The 15,953-nt window shown below is 48.9% G+C and overlaps 4 protein-coding genes across 5 annotated transcripts; 2 read left to right on the top strand and 2 right to left on the bottom strand.

Annotated features, from left to right (window-relative positions):
* The first annotated feature begins 185 nt into the window (after window positions 1–185).
* Window positions 186–2,976, top strand: si:ch211-189a15.5 (spermatogenesis-associated protein 2). The gene is made up of 5 exons (XM_053875148.1): window positions 186–756; window positions 884–993; window positions 1,059–1,185; window positions 1,262–1,369; window positions 2,238–2,976. The coding sequence occupies exons 1-5, from the start codon at window positions 430–432 to the stop codon at window positions 2,697–2,699; spliced, it is 1,134 nt and encodes a 377-aa protein (XP_053731123.1). The 5' UTR covers window positions 186–429; the 3' UTR covers window positions 2,700–2,976.
* Window positions 2,891–6,721, bottom strand: tk2 (thymidine kinase 2). Of its 2 annotated transcripts, none has more exons than XM_053875150.1 (10): window positions 6,528–6,721; window positions 5,007–5,112; window positions 4,738–4,812; window positions 4,548–4,601; window positions 4,051–4,140; window positions 3,920–3,993; window positions 3,770–3,858; window positions 3,614–3,693; window positions 3,484–3,555; window positions 2,891–3,411 (listed from the first exon to the last, which is right to left on the bottom strand). In XM_053875150.1, exons 2-10 carry the CDS (start codon window positions 5,061–5,063, stop codon window positions 3,328–3,330), a joined length of 675 nt encoding a protein of 224 aa, XP_053731125.1. In that variant the 5' UTR covers window positions 5,064–5,112; window positions 6,528–6,721; the 3' UTR covers window positions 2,891–3,327. The 2 variants fall into 2 exon arrangements, with proteins under 2 accessions (XP_053731125.1, XP_053731124.1); XM_053875149.1 differs by having other exon boundaries at window positions 2,892–3,411; window positions 5,007–5,044.
* Window positions 6,722–7,331: 610 nt separating this feature from the next.
* On the top strand, window positions 7,332–9,964 carry aprt (adenine phosphoribosyltransferase). Its single transcript, XM_053875490.1, has 5 exons — window positions 7,332–7,464; window positions 7,846–7,949; window positions 8,182–8,315; window positions 8,696–8,774; window positions 9,134–9,964. The coding sequence occupies exons 1-5, from the start codon at window positions 7,376–7,378 to the stop codon at window positions 9,268–9,270; spliced, it is 543 nt and encodes a 180-aa protein (XP_053731465.1). The 5' UTR covers window positions 7,332–7,375; the 3' UTR covers window positions 9,271–9,964.
* Window positions 9,965–10,474: 510 nt separating this feature from the next.
* cdt1 (chromatin licensing and DNA replication factor 1) lies at window positions 10,475–13,900 on the bottom strand. Its single transcript, XM_053875585.1, has 10 exons — window positions 13,426–13,900; window positions 12,832–12,954; window positions 12,486–12,751; window positions 12,150–12,344; window positions 11,823–11,968; window positions 11,654–11,754; window positions 11,386–11,574; window positions 11,158–11,319; window positions 10,839–11,040; window positions 10,475–10,720 (listed from the first exon to the last, which is right to left on the bottom strand). Exons 1-10 carry the CDS (start codon window positions 13,822–13,824, stop codon window positions 10,557–10,559), a joined length of 1,947 nt encoding a protein of 648 aa, XP_053731560.1. The 5' UTR covers window positions 13,825–13,900; the 3' UTR covers window positions 10,475–10,556.
* Between the last annotated feature and the right edge of the window lie 2,053 nt (window positions 13,901–15,953).

Here is a 15,953-nt window from a genome sequence, read left to right as displayed (position 1 = left end):
CTTCCGGTTGCAACAACTTTTTGTGTATCTTTTTATTTATTTAATACTGTATAAAAAAATTACATACGCGTTTTCACAGAGACACTTGTATTGTGTTCGGGCTCACATATATGTCTTAATTCATATTTTGAAATGCTGAATATCATGACGTAAAGTTTACATGTTGTAAAGGTTAAAGCCAATTTTCAAATGAATTTTTTAATAAAGCTTTTTTTTTTTACCCTTTTCAAACCTGTTGGCGATTATCTTTGACGAAGCTACTAATGTCCGAATTAAAATAAAATTCAGTAGGAAGTAAACCAGCTATTTCCAACACTTCCACCGAGTTTCATATAGAACAAGTTAAACAAGTTCCGAGACGCCGAGGTCTTCAAAAGTGTCAGTCAACTCTCACTTCCTCGTCTCACTTCCTCATGTTACTCCGTCAACATGAGGGACAGTTCGGCGGAGGCTTCCCGTGACGACCTGTTCCAGGAGTATGTCCGGTGGGGTCTGGAGCTCCGGACGGAAGCCCAACCCTGCCGGGACGACACTCTGTTCACGAGGGTCCGGACTTTCCTACTCAGAAAAGCCCCGACAGATTCGGCGGACGGAGTCTTCGACATCCTGCCCTTCCACCAGGCACTGGCGGAGGGGGCTGAGGAACCGAATTGGACCCGACACCTGTCCAGATTCATCAAGGCCACAGAGCTGCTGGAGGTGTTGTGTGTCAACCTGTTCTTACAGCCGTGGAGGAAGGAATTCAAGACCCTGAAGGTGAGTGACGTTTCTGCCCGACGGTTGGCTAAAGTGAAAGTGAGGACAGAACAGAAAGGAGGGGGGAGTCACGTGACTTCATGAGGCGAAGGTGTCTCCAGATGTTCTCATGTTGGTGTGTCTTCAGTGTTTCACAGGAGCCTTTGTTTACCACCTCAAACCAGTCTTCTCCAGTCCCACACTCCAGCTGGTTCTGGCCCGTATCGGATACCTCCCTGACCCGGACTCTTCCCTCAGGTACTGAGTCCAGCTGGTCATGTGATTATTCAGCGTGACACAGCGTAACGAGAAGTGTTTGTCAGCCAGTACAGACTCAGCACGGACGTAGACACAGACCAAACCATGCAGATGGGGTTTGAGCTGATGCTGGCTCGGGCCCAGTGTCTTCACCACATGGAGCTTCTGGAGAGCAACCAGTTGAGTGCTGAGGTGAGACTCTCCTGGCCTTGTGAACAGTTCAGGAGGCGCGTCACTCGAAATGACCAGCTGTGATCTGCTTCTGCAGGAGTCTATTGACCTGCTCCAGAGGAGGACCACAGGGTTGAAGACACACGTGCAGAGTGAGGACAGGAGCCAACATCAAAGAGAAGACAGCGATGAGGGCGCAGCTGAGGTGAGACGGTGCTGGGCAGAGACACGGGTGAGGTGAGGAGAGACAGTGCTGTGGTGAGACACGGGTGAGGTGAGACACAGCTGGGCTGAGACACAGGTGAGGTGAGACAGGGCTGAGCTGAGACACAGCTGAGGTGAGACAGTGCTGAGCTCAGACAGAGCTGATGTGATGTGAGACAGAACTGAGCTGAGACACAGATGAGGTGAGACAGTGCTGATGTGATGTGAGACAGAACTGAGCCGAGACACAGATGAGGTGAGACAGTGCTGAGCTGAGACACAGGTGAGGTGAGACAGAACTGAGCTGAGACACAGGTGAGGTAAGACAGTGCTGAGGTGATGTGAGACAGAACTGAGCTGAGACACAGGTGAGGTGAGACAGTGCTGAGCTGAGACACAGATGAGGTGAGACAGTGCTGAGCTGAGACACAGGTGAGGTGAGACAGAACTGAGCTGAGACACAGATGAGGTGAGACAGAGCTGATGTGATGTGAGACAGAACTGAGCTGAGACACAGGTGAGGTGAGACAGTGCTGAGCCGAGACACAGATGAGGTGAGACAGAGCTGATGTGATGTGAGACAGTGCTGAGCTGAGACACAGATGAGGTGAGACAGTGCTGAGCTGAGACACAGGTGAGGTGAGACAGTGCTGAGCTGAGACACAGGTGAGGTGAGACAGTGCTGAGGTGATGTGAGACAGAACTGAGCTGAGACACAGGTGAGGTGAGACAGAGCTGGGCTGAGACACAGGTGAGGTGAGGGGCAGACAGGTGATTTGGGACAGAAGATCTTTGATGAAGGTGAGCCGAGTCTCGAGCAGCATGTTTGACTGAAAAACTGAAAGGTGCATCACTGCTCTCGTCTCCAGAAACTTCGCTCTCTGTACGTGCAACCTCGACTAAACACTAGTCAACATGGCTACCACCTGTCAGCTGTCGACCAATCCATCATGGAGATGCAGAAGAACTATCCCGACCTGGCCATCCGAGGGCGCCCCATTCTCCCAGAAAAACCTCAGCTGCCTCCCCCATACCTAAAGAGGAAGGATGAGGGAGCAGCACCGCCCACAGGCGCTGGCTCCACCTCCAACACCGACGATGGGGGAGGCACAGAGAGCCGTGACAGGAGGACGGGTCGGTCCCAGCGGGTCCAGGGTGGCAGCAGAACAGAAGCCACTCAGGACCATGCGCCTGACATTGGAGCGGCCGGACAACGCCTTGAGGACACGACACAGGGAGGAAACAAAGAAGATGAAAGCCAAGTGGAGGTGGAGGAAAAGCAAGAGGAAGAGGAGCTTTTCGATGATCAGTGTGTCTATGTCTTACTATGAGTCCAGGGCCAGTGACACGTGTCACACACACACCTTGACTTGACCTCAGTGGAAAGTCACTGTGGTCCTCACAGAGCTGGAGGTCTTTGGTGTGTAGAGGTGTTAGTGCAAGTTCTGGTGTTTCCTCAAAAAAAACACCACAAGGACGACATGCAGATCTGAACCGTGTGTGCGCAGGCACCACCTTTTTTTTTGTACTTTTCTTAACTTTGTTTGGCTTCAGCCCAAAAGTCTTTCAACAGCGAGCGAGTGGCAAACACACACCAATAAAAGTGTTGGTGGATGACTGTCGTTTCTTTGTTAGTGATCTCAGCATGATGGCTTCACCCCCGAGACTGTGCTGGCACACGCTGTCCCTGGTTGACCTTGTGTGAGGGTTGAATGCAGACCAGCTGAAGCACTGAGGACACAAAGATCAGTCTCTGCTCACAGAGGTGGTTCATGTTTTAATGGTCCCGACTGAACACGAGGCAGTCACACAATCCAAAAGCTGACTAATAAATAATGTTCGGACAGACATGAGCTGGCTTGGCCCTGAGGTCCAGGCAGCCGATGTAACAGACTTCATCACTTCCTACTCTTGTTCAAGGAATGTTCAGCGTCACCTGAGACTCCAGGAGAGGACGTGTCAGTAGTTTGCAGTGATGATGCGGTCACGGTTCTCCTCGTACTGTTGGACCATCTTCTGCAGGTCGTGGTCAGCTGGGATCACCTGGACACAGAGGTTCAGGTCATCTACATGATGGATGGATCTCACAGGTCAGTGTGGAGAGCAGGCACCGACCAGAACCGGAGCCGGAGGAGATGATGAGAAGAGCCAGTCCTCGTAGAGCTGGTGGATGGCCTGCAGGTACTCCTGCAGCGCACACACAGTCAGAACACACACCTGGCACTGTGGAACCTGGTGCTCTCACCAGGGGGATGAGCTTCTCTTCTTCTCTGCATCTCTGCTTCAGCCTCTGATAGCAAGTCAGCGGGGAGGTCTGCAGGTAGACTGGAGCCGAGAGACTGCAGCAGGTCAGTGTGTGGTCCAAACACAACAATGTCTCTTACTGGTGTGTGTCTCTCACCAATGAGGTCCAGAGGGATGGAGATGTTGGAGGTGATCCAGTCGAACCACTCACTGAGGACAGTGTAGTCCACCTCTGGCATCTTACCACTGAGAACACACACACAAGCCAGTGAGAATCAGCTTCCTGCCAGAACTGGAGCTGCACTACCTTCTGTACAGGTTCTCCACAAATATATGTTTGGCGCTGAAGATGGACCGCTCCAACATCCTAATAGGAGCAGTCTGAGAGGACAAACACGTCAGGACAAACTCAGACGCTTCTTGGCTCGGAGGACTCACGGTGGCGGACAGGTGTCGGTCCAGCATGGTGAGCTGGACGTAGGTCTGCAAGGTGATGCCCCAGCGTGAGGGGTCCTGGTACATGAGGCCCTGCAGAGACCACAGTAGGTGAAGGAAGCAGCTTCTCTGAGAAGCATCTCCAGCCTTCAGACTGTTCCTGACTCCATTCATGTAAAGACACACATTGGCCTGCTGCTCCGGGCCTGTGTGGCTCATCGTCACACTCTGACCAACTCAACAACACTCTGCTCAACACCTCCTACAGACCCCCTCCTCCATCACTTCTTAAACTTCGTTCTGACAGTGATACTGGCATCCCTGCTCACAGACACCTACAGTACCTTCTATACCTCAACATGTCCCGCTCAGAGCTGCACCCTCATGTTCCTGCCTGATCGACATGTCCTTGTCCTCTATGCCTCCAACCCTCCAAACACTGTGAGAATGCGCCTTCACGTATTTTGGGTTTGTGTTCGAGGACCACCGGCGTGCCGTACCAGAGGGTTGTGTCCCCGGACGTTCCTCCACTTTGAGACCGGTTCTGTAAGGATCTGGAAGACACCATTCACATGACAAAGTCACCACACAAGAGTGTTCATTTCAACGTTCAAGATGGGGTGGACCACTGCAGCTAAGTTTGGTCAGATGAAGAAGCTCATTGGTTCACTGGAGTCAGGGTAAATGCACCTCAAGACCGCTGGTCTGGCTGAAGTACTCCAGGCATGTGGTCTTCCCACTGGCGATGTTTCCCTCGACACAGATCTGGAGTCAGAGTGGAGAAGAAGCACTGTGACCATGCGGGCCTCGGCCCTCAGCGTCAACCAATATCTTGTTTCGTTCAGGAAAATGTGTGCCCAGATTTCAAGCTCCAAAACGGTATTATGAGCACTGCAGCTCTTGGGTCTGACTTGAACCCCAGTGCTGGTAGGTTAGCAAGGTTGTGATCCAGAACTTACCACAGTCTGCTTCCCCACGACGGGCCGCACCAGCTTCCCTTGGAGGGAAGAAGACATGATGAGAAAGGATTCGAGAGCCGGCCTCAGTGAGGTCAGCAGTTGAGAGCTTAAAGAGACAGACAAGACGACAAGAAGAGGAGCACACTCTTGTTAACACAACTTTAGTTGTAAAAACTGGGAGCAGCAACACCACTCCATGCAACGTCAGTTCCACTGACTTGTAGTGGACAACAGAGTCTGAGTCACAGTTAAGTACAGAGTCACAACAGTGTGAACATGTTGGCAACAGGCAAACTCACTCACTTCGCAAAGGTATAAGGGGTTACCAACTTGGTGACCATTCATTTTTGTTAGTTGCTTAACTGCAAACCAAAACCTTGATGTTTAACATCCAGAATTAAACATCTACACAACTGGTTTTCATTTATCATTCTCTCAAAAGCACACTGGGAGAAGTGAATGAATGAAGAAAGCTTTCTTCTTCCTTTCTTTTTGGCTTCTCCCTTCAGGGGTGGCCACAGCAGATCATCTTCCTCCATCTGACCTCTGCTTCCTCTTCTCTCAAACCTACAAACCTCATGTCCTCCTTCACCACCTCCATCAATCTCCTCTTTGACCTTCCTCTCCACCTTCTGCCTGGCAGTTCCAACCTCAACATCTTCCTAGCAATGTACTGGCTCTCTTTCCTCTGTATATGTCCAAACCATCTCCATCTAGCCTCTCTGACTTTGTCTCCTAAACACCTGAGCACATGTGCTGTCCCTCTGATCCTATCCATTCTGCTCACTCCCAGAGAGAAGCTCAGCATCTTCATCTCTGCTACCTCCAGCTCTGCCTCCTGTCTTTTCCTCAGTGCCACTGTTTCCAAACCATACAACATTGCTGGCCTCACCACCCTTTTGGGCACTTTCCCTTTCATCCTTGCCGACGCACTTCACACCTGACACTTTTCTCCAATGATTCCATCCTGCCTGCAGCCGCTTCTTCACCTCTTTCTCACACTCTCCATGGCCCTGGACAGTTGAGCCTCAGTACTTCAAACCCCTCACCTTCTTTATCTCTGCATCCTGTAGCTTCACCTGTCCACTTGGCTCCCTCTCATTCACACACATGGACTCCGTCTTACTGTGGCTAACCTTCATTCCTCTCTTTTCTAAGGCAAACCTCCACCTCTCTAGCTGATCTTCCACTTGCTCCCTGCTCTCACCACAGATCACAATGTCATCTGCAAACAACAAAGAAAGTGATTCCCTAAAATAGCCAGAGAGGCATTTTTATTTTGTTTTATTTGTAAACATGCCTGTGTGCTGTACTTGACACCATGTCTTAGAACGTGATGCTGTTTCATTCTCCTAATAGAAGGGCCTGCTCTGGACTGATGCCGGCTTCCGCCTGGACAAGTCCATCTCACTGTGCTGTCCAAGTCCCATCGTGAATAAATGGTCTGTCAAGGGCTTCACGTTCAGATATGTAGTTCCGGTTCGAAAAGCAACAACCGTAGGAAGGAAAGAATCGACTAACCTGCGCTATTAAATGCTCCGTTTTGGATCAATCTGGATGTTGCAGCTGAAAACATCCGTCCTCCAACTGCACCGGAGAGTATCGATGAGGCACATGGCACGGAGATTCGGACCCTCCTGAATAACCAACTCACACAGGCATTCAGTGACATTTCACACACGCACCATCACAAACAGGAAATGTGTTGACTTCTCTTCCTCGGACCGTTTTAAACGCCGACCAGTCTGGTGGTTTGCTTTTTAGTGCTCCCAGTGACTGAAGGGTGAACTGCAGTGATTATATTTATGGAAATATTTGTCTCATAAATATTAAGTAGTCGGTGGTTCGCACTTGCGTTTTGATATTCACAAATATAAATGTAATATTTGTAACTTGTATTTTGGTCTTTACAAATGAATGTGTATATGTGGGTATAATAGAACCGCAAGACACGAACTGGTATAGGTATGTAACATGGTACACGGCGGTAAAAAAAATCTGACAGTAATACCGCGTCCTTTAGTAATACCATCAAACCATGTATGACGTCTTATTGACTCAGGATGTTGACATTGTGTTCATCATTGGAATTGGCCTCAAATCAATAAATATATATTTCAATTTAACCGTATTGAAATTTATATTTCCATCTTTATCCCTGCTAACATTTTACTAATTTAACTTTTACTTCCATTAATATATCCACAATTATTACCGCATTTATTTCCTTATTTTGTCGACGATGGATGCGAATAAGCCTGCAACAACATACGTGCAGAAACGTAGTGCAGCGCGCTCGGCTGTCTGACCAGTAGGTGGCAGTGGGGCGCAGTTGAATTCGACTACGGAGCAAGAGAAGAAGATGTGCGATGGCTACTGACCCGGTGTCCAAACTTCAGCTCGTCTGTCGACATATCCGAAGTTTCCAAGACTTTCCGAAGAAAGGGATCTTGTTTAGGTAAGATAAGGGTTGGCTCCGGATCCGTTCTGAGAGAATAGGGCCGTCGTATTGACATGTCTGATCACGCGTGCTGTTCACACGTTATGTTCAGATCCGCAAGGAGTAAATCAAAAAAGTCAGCATGAAACGGAAACTGGCGTTTGGGTTGTTCTAACAGGACACCGTTGGCAGGCGGTATCCAACCTGCTGGTCAGGTAATAGAGCGGATGACGTCAGAGTTCAAACAGGTAGGTTTGTTTGTGGAAGGTTCTTATGGTCGCCAGTTGCGAGTCGTGCTGACAAATTCACGTCCTGGTTCACTTCAACAGTTTTAACTCATGAGCAGATGTGACACAGAAGTGGTGTGTGTGATCATCCAAGTTGCGCCTGTGTGTGCAGAGACATCTGTCCACTCCTGAAGGACCCTGCAGCTCTGACGGCAGCCACCGACCTGTTTGAGGACCATGTGAGGGCCAACCACCCTGATGTGGACCTGATCGTTGGTAAGATACTCCAGAGTCCTGCAGAGACCAGCTGAGTGATTCGATCAAAACTCTGAAAAATGATGGTTCAGCATTTTATGAGGCTTCACTTCCACAGCTCTTCACGACACAACTAAAAAGTGCTATTAAGTCTCCCACCCTGGTCTGGTCTAATGTGCCGTCATGGTCCTCGTCATGTTCACCAAGTCCAGCTCTTCTCCCTTGATGACAGTTGTCATGCTCCTGTCTGCAGGCTTAGACGCTCGCGGCTTCCTGTTCGGGCCCCTGCTCGCCCAGCGCCTGGGAATTGGGTTCGTGTTGGTCAGAAAGAAAGGGAAACTTCCGGGACGGACCGTGTCTGTGGCCTACGATTTGGAATATGGCAAGGTGACCCCACACATGACCTTTAACATTACCTGCATATCAGCCTGTAAGTCACCAGAGCTTCTGCTGACCGCTGTGGACCACTGGTCACACGTGGTATGAGGAAGGTGAACCATGGTCAGCGACACGCCACAGGCTGCTGGCCACTGCAGACTCGAGGCTGTAGTTCATCTGCATCCTGAGACTGGGAGACAGAGCAGTGAAGCCAGAAGCCCTCATTATCTACCAGTATGATGCTTGGTGTCAGTCTTTGTTAATGTTTTGCTAAAGTTAGTTTGAGTAACGTTTCACCCTCCAAGATTTGACCCTTCGTTAGGCCACGTTTCTAAATAAGTGCGAGCTCTGACCCTGCCTGTCTGAACTAGGTCACACTGTTGTTGCAGGCAGAAGCAGAGATGCAAGAGGACGCAGTCACTGCTGGACAGAAGGTCCTGCTCATCGACGATCTTCTGGCAACTGGAGGTAAATCTCACAACATCGCAACACACACACACCATGTGGGGAGATTGTGAGGTTTCTCATTGACATACAGTAAAGCTTTGCCTAACCTCTTACCCTAAACCTAACTATCCAAAACACATGGCTAATCTGAACCATGGCTCCAAACAAAGCTTAAAACTAATTATAATTACCCAGTTATTTTGAAGTCTTCATCCTCAAATTGAGGTTTGGACCTGTGGGGACCGGCAAAAGGCCCCCATGAAGATATAAGGTCCCCACAAGGACAGTGTGTTGTCAGGAATTGGTCGCCACGAGGCAGTATACGCAAGCTCACACACACATACACGCTGCTCTCCTCTGACGGTTGTGTGTTATCGCAGGGACTCTGTTTGCCGCCTGTGAGCTGATGAAGAAGCAGCAAGCTGAGGTTCTGGGCTGCATGGTGGTGATCGAGCTAAAGGAGCTGAACGGTGCCGAGAAGCTGAAATCTCAGGTCTTCTCTCTGGTGCAGTACTGACGGAGCCCATCCACCCAGCAACTTCCCTGGAGCACGTCGGACGAGCGTCGGCACTCGGGTGCCCACTTCTCTCAGACTCACCATCTCGTTCACATTTGTCTTGTGTGGTGTGGACCAAACCATCAGGCAGCTGCACACGGGACTCAATGCAGGTCGAACTGGTGTCTGTGGCCCAGTTTCTGGTCTGTGCTCTTGTTAGGGACCTCTTGATTTGGCAGAGTCATAAGCTCATGACTTTTTGGTTTCCTGGAGTGCCAAGTGGTCAACAGTCCATCTGTTGTTCAAGTTGTTGAGTCATTAAATAGTGGACATGAAAGAAGTTAATTGTAAAGGTTCTTTAGAGTGAGTGAGAGTTTTGTGAATGGTTGTCACATGTGCACAGATTTTTTACACCCAATTATAATGCTCCAACATCCATTAAAAATTATATGCCTTAAAGTTCTGTCGAAAATCCCTATTCACTTGTGAAAAAAATTATTTTGCCAGGCTATTTGCAAAATGTATTTGTTTCAAATGTGTTCAGAAAATGGCAGGCAATATGGCAAAAATTTTTAGTTGCTTAAAATACCTGGATTTTATCACTTCTCTTTAGCAGGATTTTATTGCAGTTATGAGTTTCCAGACAAATCCTTCTTTGCCTGAACTTGCTTCATAAAAACAATTGTTCTCCCTCCCTTCACATTTTGGAGCACATTTATTTTGTTGTGCATTTAGTTTTTCACCAACTTTTAAACCACAAACTTTGACAGTCCATGAGTATCAATAAAGTTTTGAAGTGAGACACGTCACGTTAGCCGTTAGCTCTGCGGTGCAGACAGTCTTTGGCGTCTGGTCCGACAAGGATCCCTCCCTCCATGGTTCTGTCGTGTAGCGATAATAGCAATAAACTCAACTGGACAGCAGGCGCCAGTACAACACTGAACAATCTGAGTCGCTCTGAAGTATGTACCTAGCTCTTAACTAGGGGTAACTAGGCTGAACATTTGAGTCCAGGAGCTACAGAGGTCAGTTGCACACGAAACCTGACACATTTCACTCAAGTCTATTGTTACACTGAAGGCTGTAAACAACAAATTTATTTTCTCACAACAGTTGCAGCAGTGTTCTGACATGCTCCACGTGAAAGATACAGGTCAGAATAAGTTAAAGTTCTAGTCTCACCGTTGCACAACGCATGTGATGCAACAGCAGCAGACGACCTAAGTCTCAAAAAAAGTAAACAGTTTCTCATGATAAAAGGTTGACAAAAAAAATCGGCAGTAAAAAAAAATGTGACCCCCTAAAATTCAGACTCGCTCCTCCTCGCGCTGGCGGCGGCTCAGCTGCTCCAGGACCAGGCTGACCTCTGTGTTCCGGTTCACCTTCACATAAAAGTCCTTCCTGACGGGCAGGATCGTCAGCCAATCAGGAACCAGCTCAGCCAACAGGCGCACATGTTTCTCCATCTCGCCTGGAGAGACATAACACTGGTGAGACTCTTTTTCTGAGCCCTAGACCCAGGACTTGTTTAAGGCGGCGTCAGCTGAAACCTGAACATCAGACATTCTACCACGTGTGGCTGAACTCACCTGTGCTGAGCGCAGATCTGTAACTGGAAACCATCCTGTTGCACAGCACCTCCATGATCAGTGCCGGTTTCTTCTCCGCCACAAACACCGTGCGCAGGATCCGGGCCAGCTCGCCGAGCCGCGAGATCATCACCAGGCGCCCCTCCTGTTCAGGGTTTCGTGTCATGGCCGCCTGGAGCTTCTGGGCCTCTTTGGCCCGAATCTGAGAGAGAAAGGTCAAGTGAGACCCTTGTGCCTGAAGAGACCCTTCAAGAGGTTTGCAATGGAAACGATTTGATAAAGTGGTCTGATCAGTGGCTCTATGTTTTAATGCTCGTACCCTGTCTAGCAGTGTCTGGGGGACTCCTCTGAGAGCGGTGGGGACCTGAGTCATAGGATCAGGTGCAGGAGTGGAGGTCTGGTGAGTGGCTGGGTCCTGTGAACTCTCTTCTGCTGCTGCTCCTTTGGTCTTTTGCGCCACTGAGATCAGAGCTTTCTCCATCTGAGCACAGCACAATGTTAGTCTGAGGTGCTGCTGGAGAGGAGGCCTGCAGGAGACAGGCCTTACCTTGGGCGTGATGAGGGAGCGGGCTTTGTCCAGAACCTCCTGGGCTGTAGCAAGCTTCTCCGTCTGTGGCGGCTGAGGCAGCGTGCCGACCTGCACGGGTGGGACCGTGTCGACGTTGAAGCGCGGGTGCCAGCGGGTCAGCTTGTCCTCCGGGACGGACACTGGAGGAACCAACGAAGAGAGGAAGACCTGCGGGAGAGAACAAACCCAACTGATCAGTCAAGCGAATGACCCACTTCTTCAAGTTCATTTATTGGCCGACTTTTACCTGGTGTTGCTGTTTGACAAGAGAGACCAGGTTCTGGTGGAATATGTGTCTCCTCTCCAGCAGCCTTGAAGCCGAGAGCAGCGGCCGGGCTTCATTTTTGTCTGCACGGACAAGCCAGGAGTTAAGGATGGATGCGTCGCCCCACGTCTCGGTGAACATCAGTTCTCACCTGATTGGAGGATGGGCTCCATGGTCAGCTGGTAGCTTCCTCTCTGGGTGCTGCTGCTGAACGACGGAATGTTCTTCTCCTGTCTAAAGGTGTAGGCCTCCGGGAACACCGTTCTTATCTGGCCCACGTGGGTCTCTTCAAATCTCCTGCAGGAGGAAGAACATCAACACTGAAGCCAAATATTCTGGAAGACTTTTTCAGTTACACATCAGAGACAAACAGCTCCAGCGACAACAGCATGATCCTGGAACTGTTGAAGGAAGGATGGCAACAACAAACAGGAGAGCCAACCTGAGGTGCATCCCAATAACAAGGCGCCTCACTTACTTGTGCATCATGTCCTGAACTCCCTGCTTGATCTTGGTGAAGGTGGCGGTCTCGCAGCGGTTGTGCAGCATGGCCACCACTGTGTCCATACTCCGGAACATCTCGGCCAGCAGTTTGTACTGGTATGGAAGGGAGAGACCCGGAGGAGCAGCCTGGGCCAGAGTGTGGTACCGCTGGTATCCAGGAGGCTGAACACTGTGAGAACACGAGTGAGTGAGAGAGAGAAAACGAGTGAATGACAGGGTTAGAGAAAGCGAGCGAGAGAGAGAGAGAGAGAGAGAAAGCGAGCGAGAGAGAGAGAGCGAGCGAGCGAGAGAGAGAGCGAGAGAAAGACACCTTTCTTGGCTGGTCGTCTGGCTGGGCTTGTGCTGATCCTCCATCTCTTGCGCCTCCTTCCTCCTCTCAGCTTTAGCAGCCAGCTCTCTGGCTCGCGTGAGGTTGGCCAACAGGGCTGCGGCACCAGCATCTGCTGTGTCTGAGGAGGCAGCAACTGGCTTGGGAGGGGATGAAGGTGCTGGTGTGAGAGCTGAAGCATCCTCAGCATGCTGCTTGATTTTCTGCAGACGAGACTTGAGGGTGTCCAGCTCGTCCTTGCTCAGCTTCTGAGGGGGACATCAACAGTCACAGACTCAAACTTTAGCATGAATTTGGACAACACTTCTCAAACATTGCACGACGTTACCTTGAAGGTCCGTTTTGTCTTCTGCTTGCTGACACGGGTGTGCGGGTCAGGACCTGCGGTGGCCGTATTCTGAGCCGCCAAACTAGCCTGGTCTTTTGTTGGTGCAGCAGTCACTTTACCCGTCTAATCAACACACACACACAAAAAAAAAAATTGGCATCTTGTAATGTTGAATGAAAAACATCACTCCACTTCTGTCACACCATCTCCTTGTTGGTCATATATATATATATATATATATATATATATATATATATATATATATATATATGACATTGGTTCAGCACAAACAATTGCACAATAGGCACACAAGTTCTCATGCTCCCATCTCTAAGACATTTTGGTTTTGGCAATTACTTGTTCAAAACACACAGGAAAACCGTGACCTTGTGTCAGTCTCCAAGTCTAAGTCAAGTCTGCGCATAGGGCCATGTAATTAGTACCATTTCATTTTCTGTCACAGATCAGCTGGTATAGAGTAGCTTTTGGTTTGGATGGATCCACAATGAACATGCCAACTACGTAGACCTATGCATTGTAACTGTTGCGGGTTCAACTCGTCCACACAGTACCGGACTCAAGTGGAGCTCTCACCAGAGACGGGGGTAGCGGCAGGACCAGCTTCTTTCTGGCAGTCCTCCTCGGTGGAGGAGCCGCGTCCTGCCGCATCTTCTTGGCCGTGCAATACTCCACCGTGGCTGAGAAGCCACTGAGGTCGAACTCCTCCGATGTGCGCTTCGGTGTCCGGGGGCTGGCGGGAGACGCATCTTTTAGATCGTCCGTGGACGCAGACTCGTCGACCCGTGAGGCCTCGTCGATAACCCGGAGAAACTCTTCGTGCACGGAGTCCGGGCAGAAAGACTCTTCCTGGATCTTGGAGCGTCTCGTTCTGGTGCCTCGGTGGACAGCAGCGGAGCGTTTGTCCGCTTTCACCGGCGCAGCGACGCCTTTCTTCCGCTGGGCGAAGAAGTCTGTGACCCTCGCCTGAGACATGCTGACTCCGTGCGCGAGGACGGTCTGAGTGGAGGTCCGACGGAGCAGAAAAGATGATCTGGACTTGCAGGCCGCAAACAAGAAGACGCTGAGTTTCGCGGGAATTCTACAAGCCACGCCTCTATCTGCGTGGCTCAAGTTTACCACCAATGATTTCTTTCAGAAGGCGTTCGGCTCCAGAAACCGGTTGCATGTGTTTGTATGTGTAAATAAAGTCGACCGACCAAAAGTACTAATAAAGGCTCGCACCCTGCGCGTATTTAACGGTCGTGTGGATGTAGATCAAGACTCTCTAACGGCCCAATTTCTTTTCTGTCAACGCAATGCAACTGATGCTAACAGTTAGCTAGCAGGTTCGGAGAAGTTTGGGAGGTCGATATTTTAATATTACGATCGTGGTGTGAATGAGGACACGTTGAAAAGTAAGAATTTTCAGTGAAACTGGAGGGAGAACTAATTCATGTAATGATGTCAAAACTTAGTACAAAGTACAAATAATAATCATAACGCAAAATAATCATGTATAAAGATGCCTTTACAGGGAATGCAGTAGTCCAGGTGCAGTTATTATTATATCCTGTGATACAGGCAAAACATCCGTGATGACGGAAAACACAAAACATGCTGTTCTGTGCACTTCAGGTACCAAGAGTTTGATTGTTTCTGGAGCACTTCCACCCAGATGTTTAAGCTTATGTGTGTAGATTCCGTTTAAATGCCATTATTCTGGTGCATTAGATCTTGATTATTGTGATGAATTTGTTGCAAATCCTCACGTTTTTTTCCCTCAGAGCCCTTGGAGCATTTGTTTAAGGATCGAAAAGCATAACAATGAAGAACACAACACAAGACTGAGAAGCGTTGGTTGGCATTCTTTGACATTATAATTAAGATGGTTTTAGAATCGCTGATTTCACCGACTATTTTATTAAGCTTTGACCTGGCGCGGGTTTCTGAAGTTTCCTGTAGCTTCAGTACAAATAAAAAAAGTTTTGTTTTGGCCTGTCGGCCAATCGAAAACCTCATCAAACCTTCAATGAGATTTGTTTTGTTTTCAGTCAGGTTTAACTGAGGATTTAATCTGACCGTCAATCACTGTGATCATCTGCATCAATCATCTGCTCATCTGGATTTAAATGGAGGTGACCCAACCCTTCTATTGTTCCTTCATTCATCAAGCACTTCATTGTGTTGATGGCTTGTCTACGACTGTCAGAGGGTCCCTCAAATCATCCAAGGTGGTCAGAGTTAACAATTGTGATGCTCAGATGAGGTCAGAGGAAGTCAAGTTAACTAGTGTGATCTAAGGAGGGATAACTAACTAAACCTCTCCTTATAACACTTTTCTGACATGGCCTGCCAAGGGTCTGTCTACAAGGTCGTAGGTCAAATAATACAATGGTGTTGAAACTATCTCTTTATAGCTTTAAATCTCTTTAATCCCTTACATTTCTTCTGATATTTTCAAGATAGAAGAATTTTTGATGTACAAACCAACACAAAAATCATTCATTTCAGAGTGAAATGACCCAGGGCTACCTGGATCCGGTCTTCTCTGGATCTTCTGCTGTCTCTCTCTCGCCAGGGTGCTGTCTTAAGTTTAATTTGTGTTTTTGAAAATGATATATAATCTAATAAGCAACCTTTATTTTGTAGAGTAGTGTGATGGAAATCAAACAAGATACGATATAGTTCAATGTCCTTTACTTTGAAGTGAGCATCCGGTTAGCATTGCTGTCATACAATGCTTGGCTCCTTGACAGCGACTGAATCCGGTCCACGATCTCAGGCAGCGGGTGGGAGGAGTGGACTTCTGTCCTCTTGCTCGCCACAGGGTGGCGCTGTTGACCATCGCAGACTCACCTGACTTATGAACAGGTGTGTGGTGAGACCGATGTCGGTCACTTGGGCAGTTATTTTGAATACGCGCTAGCGGTGCGGTCGCGCGCCCAGCTAATGCAGTTATGTGACTTCTGGCTGGCTCCGGTCTCACACAGCCAGGTGTTTTCATATTTCTCGTCGATTTTAGTTGGACATAAAGTGCAGAGAATATAGTTTCCTGATGTTTTAATAGTTCACCTCTTTGGCGTGTGTGACTTGCGTCAGAGAACAGCAGCCCGGTGGCAGTT

Source organism: Synchiropus splendidus, chromosome 9 (assembly GCF_027744825.2).
Source record: "Synchiropus splendidus isolate RoL2022-P1 chromosome 9, RoL_Sspl_1.0, whole genome shotgun sequence".
Classification (NCBI taxonomy): domain Eukaryota; kingdom Metazoa; phylum Chordata; class Actinopteri; order Syngnathiformes; family Callionymidae; genus Synchiropus; species Synchiropus splendidus.
Note: the sequence above shows the minus strand (reverse complement) of the source record. Positions and strands in the feature narration are given on the sequence as shown.

Bases quoted from the DNA above. Each gene is read 5' to 3' on its own strand.
- tk2 (XM_053875149.1), bottom strand. From the start codon at position 6,678: ATGTCACTGAATGCCTGTGTGAGTTGGTTATTCAGGAGGGTCCGAATC. The intron at 3,994-4,050 runs GTGAGTCCTCCG...TTGTCCTCTCAG, and splicing joins ACCGACACCTGTCCGCCACC to ACTGCTCCTATTAGGATGTT. The intron at 3,859-3,919 runs GTAGTGCAGCTC...GTGTGTTCTCAG, and splicing joins GTGGAGAACCTGTACAGAAG to TGGTAAGATGCCAGAGGTGG.
- si:ch211-189a15.5 (XM_053875148.1), top strand. From the start codon at position 430: ATGAGGGACAGTTCGGCGGAGGCTTCCCGTGACGACCTGTTCCAGGAG. The intron at 757-883 runs GTGAGTGACGTT...GTGTGTCTTCAG, and splicing joins AGGAATTCAAGACCCTGAAG to TGTTTCACAGGAGCCTTTGT. The intron at 994-1,058 runs GTACTGAGTCCA...AGTGTTTGTCAG, and splicing joins GACCCGGACTCTTCCCTCAG to CCAGTACAGACTCAGCACGG.
- cdt1 (XM_053875585.1), bottom strand. From the start codon at position 13,824: ATGTCTCAGGCGAGGGTCACAGACTTCTTCGCCCAGCGGAAGAAAGGC. The intron at 11,320-11,385 runs GTAAGGCCTGTC...TGCTGTGCTCAG, and splicing joins GCTCCCTCATCACGCCCAAG to ATGGAGAAAGCTCTGATCTC. The intron at 10,721-10,838 runs GTGAGTTCAGCC...ATGTCTCTCCAG, and splicing joins CAGATCTGCGCTCAGCACAG to GCGAGATGGAGAAACATGTG.
- aprt (XM_053875490.1), top strand. From the start codon at position 7,376: ATGGCTACTGACCCGGTGTCCAAACTTCAGCTCGTCTGTCGACATATC. The intron at 7,465-7,845 runs GTAAGATAAGGG...CTGTGTGTGCAG, and splicing joins AAGAAAGGGATCTTGTTTAG to AGACATCTGTCCACTCCTGA. The intron at 7,950-8,181 runs GTAAGATACTCC...TCCTGTCTGCAG, and splicing joins TGATGTGGACCTGATCGTTG to GCTTAGACGCTCGCGGCTTC.